Here is a 2,834-nt window from a genome sequence, read left to right on the forward strand (position 1 = left end):
GGTGGCCTGTGCAGGGGGTTGGGGCTGGGGGCAGGCTGGGTGGGCAGGGATGGCATGGGGCAAGTCTGGACCACCCAATTGCTGACACCCCCGCCCCCTGCACAGGCCACCACCCGAATCCCTCTCCCCTGCACCCACCATCTGCGCTGCCACCTCATAGCCATCGGGGTTCAGCGAGGGCACCAGGTGGATGCGCGTGTCGTGGACCAGGCTGCGCACGCGGGGGTTCCCGTCGCGGTACTCGCGGCACAGGTACTGCATGAGCAGCAGCAGCAGCTCGCGGCCTAGGACCTCGTTGCCGTGGATGCCGGCCGTGTAGCGGAACTCCGGCTCCCCTGCAAGGGCAGGACCTCAGCAACCACTCAGCCTACCGAGGGGGGCGTGGGCAGCTGAGGAAGGAACAAAGCTGGCCTCACTCCGAGGGCTGGGCAACTGAGGCTTGGAGGGCCAGCAAGAGGGGTTCCGAGGGCAGGCAGAGGTGAGCAGTAGTGCCAGGGCCTTGCCTCTACTCGGGAGGGCCAGGCCTCGGGGGCTATGGAGGCCTCACCCAGCTCATGGTCCCCAGGGTTGTCGGAGATCTCCATGGCGTAGATCTTGAGCCCGCGTGAGCTTTTTCCCAGGCTGTATGTGCGGGTGATTGTGGGGCACTCCTCATTCACCACCTTCATCAGCTGGGCAGGGGAGAGGACCCCGTCACACAGCCCAGCACCCACCTCCCCAGGGACCATGGCCCCCGCATTGCCCGTCTGCTCCCTGAGAAGGCCTCGTGGCCCCTGCCGGGGAGCCCGGCCCTCGGTAATAGTGTGGGGTGGAGGGTTCCTCCTTCCCGAGGCGAGGGCCAGCCCACCTCCCTCGGGGGCCGTGTTGGGGAGGGGAGCAGAATGGAGCTCCCACACAAGACCCTGCGAGCCAGGAGCCTGAGCTCTGGACAGGACCCCCTGCCCTGGGACGAGCACCCACCTGGCGCATGTCCTTGTAGCTGTGGTGCCGGAAGTCCAGGTCATCGGTGGTGACCACCTCATTCTGTGCATAGTAGCTGTGGACAGCTGCAGAGGGTGGACAGGCAGGGCCCTGAGCTGGTCAGCTGCCAGCCCAGCCCCGGTCCCCCAGCCGCCCCTCCAAGCCCCTGCCCCCGCCGGCACTCACGGGTCACGGGGCAGCCCAGCACCTCTAGGCGCATGCACAGGCTGCCATTCCAGGTGAGGGGGTACACACGGATGAAACGGGCTACCACTGGCTCCGGGAGCTCGCTCAGAACGGGCGTGTCCTTGTCCACATTCCCATGGAAGGTCTGGGGAGAGGCAGGCCTCAGAGCAGCACCCCATGCTGGGCCAGGGCCCACCTGAGGCCCAGATGCTGGGAGCGAGCTGAGGGCTCAAGTACCCACCATTTCCTCGTAGCCGTTGGTGTACATCACCCATGTCTGGCTGTCATTGCTGAAGCCCACGAAGAAGGAGGTCACAAAGTCGTCACTGGAGAGCGACAGTGGTCAGCGGTCAGGGCAAGGCTGGTCTCCGGCCTGGGTCCTAGGCCGTCAGAGGGCTGATGCCCCTTCTCCTGGGCCCAAGCACTTAAGAGCTGGCAGGGGTGTGTAGTGCTGCCTGGCATCAGGAGTGGCTCCCGTGCCCGCTGCATGGCCAAGGAGGGGGCTGAGGCCTGGGGGGCCCACAGGAGTGTCTGGAGTGGAACTGAGGCGGGCCTGGGGCTCCCCACCCCCCGAGTGCCTGTGAGCAACGTACTGGACGCTGGAGTCGCGGCCCTGAGTGATGACGCCTGTGAACCTGGTGGTCCTCCTGGTGTCCACCTCGATCCACTGGTTCTGCGCATCGTCCTCGGCGCACCACGCCCCGTCGTAGTAGTCGTCCTCGACAGCACCCGCCTGCTGGGCAGCCGGAGGCTGAGCGGGGGGAGGAGTCCGGCCGGCCAGGAGAGGGGCCCCTCCCAGCACCCACCTGCATGTTGAGCCGGCCCCGCTGGGCGCCCAGGCCATGGCGCAGCATGGAGGAGGCTCGAATCTGGTTGTCCTCGATGCGGTGCGACTCCATCCCGATGGGGGGGCACTCTGAGGACAGACCCCGGGCTGGTGGCCGGTGGCTCCATTCCTCCCTCCACCCACCTCAGAACTGGACCCCAGAGCCCTCTCTCCTCACGTCGGGGGGCCAGTCAGGGCAGCTCCACCCAGGCTGTGCTCCCCTCCCTGGCCTCAGCCTTCCCCAGAGAACAGGCTGATGACGCCCTGCTCCAGGGCCGTGGTGCACAGGCCGTCCCGGGACAGCCACCCCAGGGCCCAGCCACACGGGCGTCTGCACGCCTGCCTGTGCCATGAGCTCTGTGCCCTGGGGTTGGGCCCGGGGCAGAGCCACTCCAGGCCCCAAGAACTGACGAGCCTGGAGGGTTCTAGAGGCCCGGAGCGCTGGCAGGAAATCCAGGTTGGGGACCTACGTGTGCCCTTGGGTGGGTCGCGTGCCCCAGGCCCGCCCTGCACACCCTGTGCCCACACTCCCAGGCCCCTTACTCACTGATTTTCTCTGCTGGAGCCCACTCTTCCTCCTCGCCCTTCCGGGGCCCTGAGGACAACAAGAGAGGACTCCGTGCCGAGGGTCCTGGGGCCCAGGAGCCCAGAGTTCTGCCACCAGACCTGGCCGTGTGGGCCCAACCCCAGCCCCAGACACACCTTTGTGGTCCTTGCCTTTCTCCAGCGTCCACTTGTCATCGGTCTCCTCCTGCTTGGGGCTGCTGCCCTCCTTTTTGGGTTTCTCTGGAAGGTGGAAGGGGAGGACCTGTCCCTCAGCCCCAGGCTTCCCGGGGCTTGTGGGGGCAGCAGGGGGAGGTGG

The 2,834-nt window shown here is 67.1% G+C and overlaps 1 protein-coding gene across 1 annotated transcript in view; it reads right to left on the reverse strand.

Moving 5' to 3' along the window:
- Positions 1 to 2,834, reverse strand: part of AEBP1 (AE binding protein 1) — a 7,477-nt gene that overhangs the window by 2,296 nt on the left and 2,347 nt on the right. The window contains exons 7-15 of the mRNA XM_014530543.1: positions 2,675 to 2,758; positions 2,520 to 2,567; positions 1,953 to 2,062; positions 1,740 to 1,879; positions 1,388 to 1,472; positions 1,147 to 1,291; positions 961 to 1,046; positions 548 to 671; positions 139 to 335 (exon numbers count right to left, since the gene is read on the reverse strand). Of these exons, the coding sequence (XP_014386029.1) occupies positions 139 to 335; positions 548 to 671; positions 961 to 1,046; positions 1,147 to 1,291; positions 1,388 to 1,472; positions 1,740 to 1,879; positions 1,953 to 2,062; positions 2,520 to 2,567; positions 2,675 to 2,758 (1,019 nt within the window). The remainder of the gene's footprint in view (positions 1 to 138; positions 336 to 547; positions 672 to 960; positions 1,047 to 1,146; positions 1,292 to 1,387; positions 1,473 to 1,739; positions 1,880 to 1,952; positions 2,063 to 2,519; positions 2,568 to 2,674; positions 2,759 to 2,834) is intronic.

The sequence above is a fragment of the Myotis brandtii genome, unplaced genomic scaffold (genome assembly GCF_000412655.1).
Source record: "Myotis brandtii unplaced genomic scaffold, ASM41265v1 scaffold743, whole genome shotgun sequence".
NCBI lineage: Eukaryota > Metazoa > Chordata > Mammalia > Chiroptera > Vespertilionidae > Myotis > Myotis brandtii.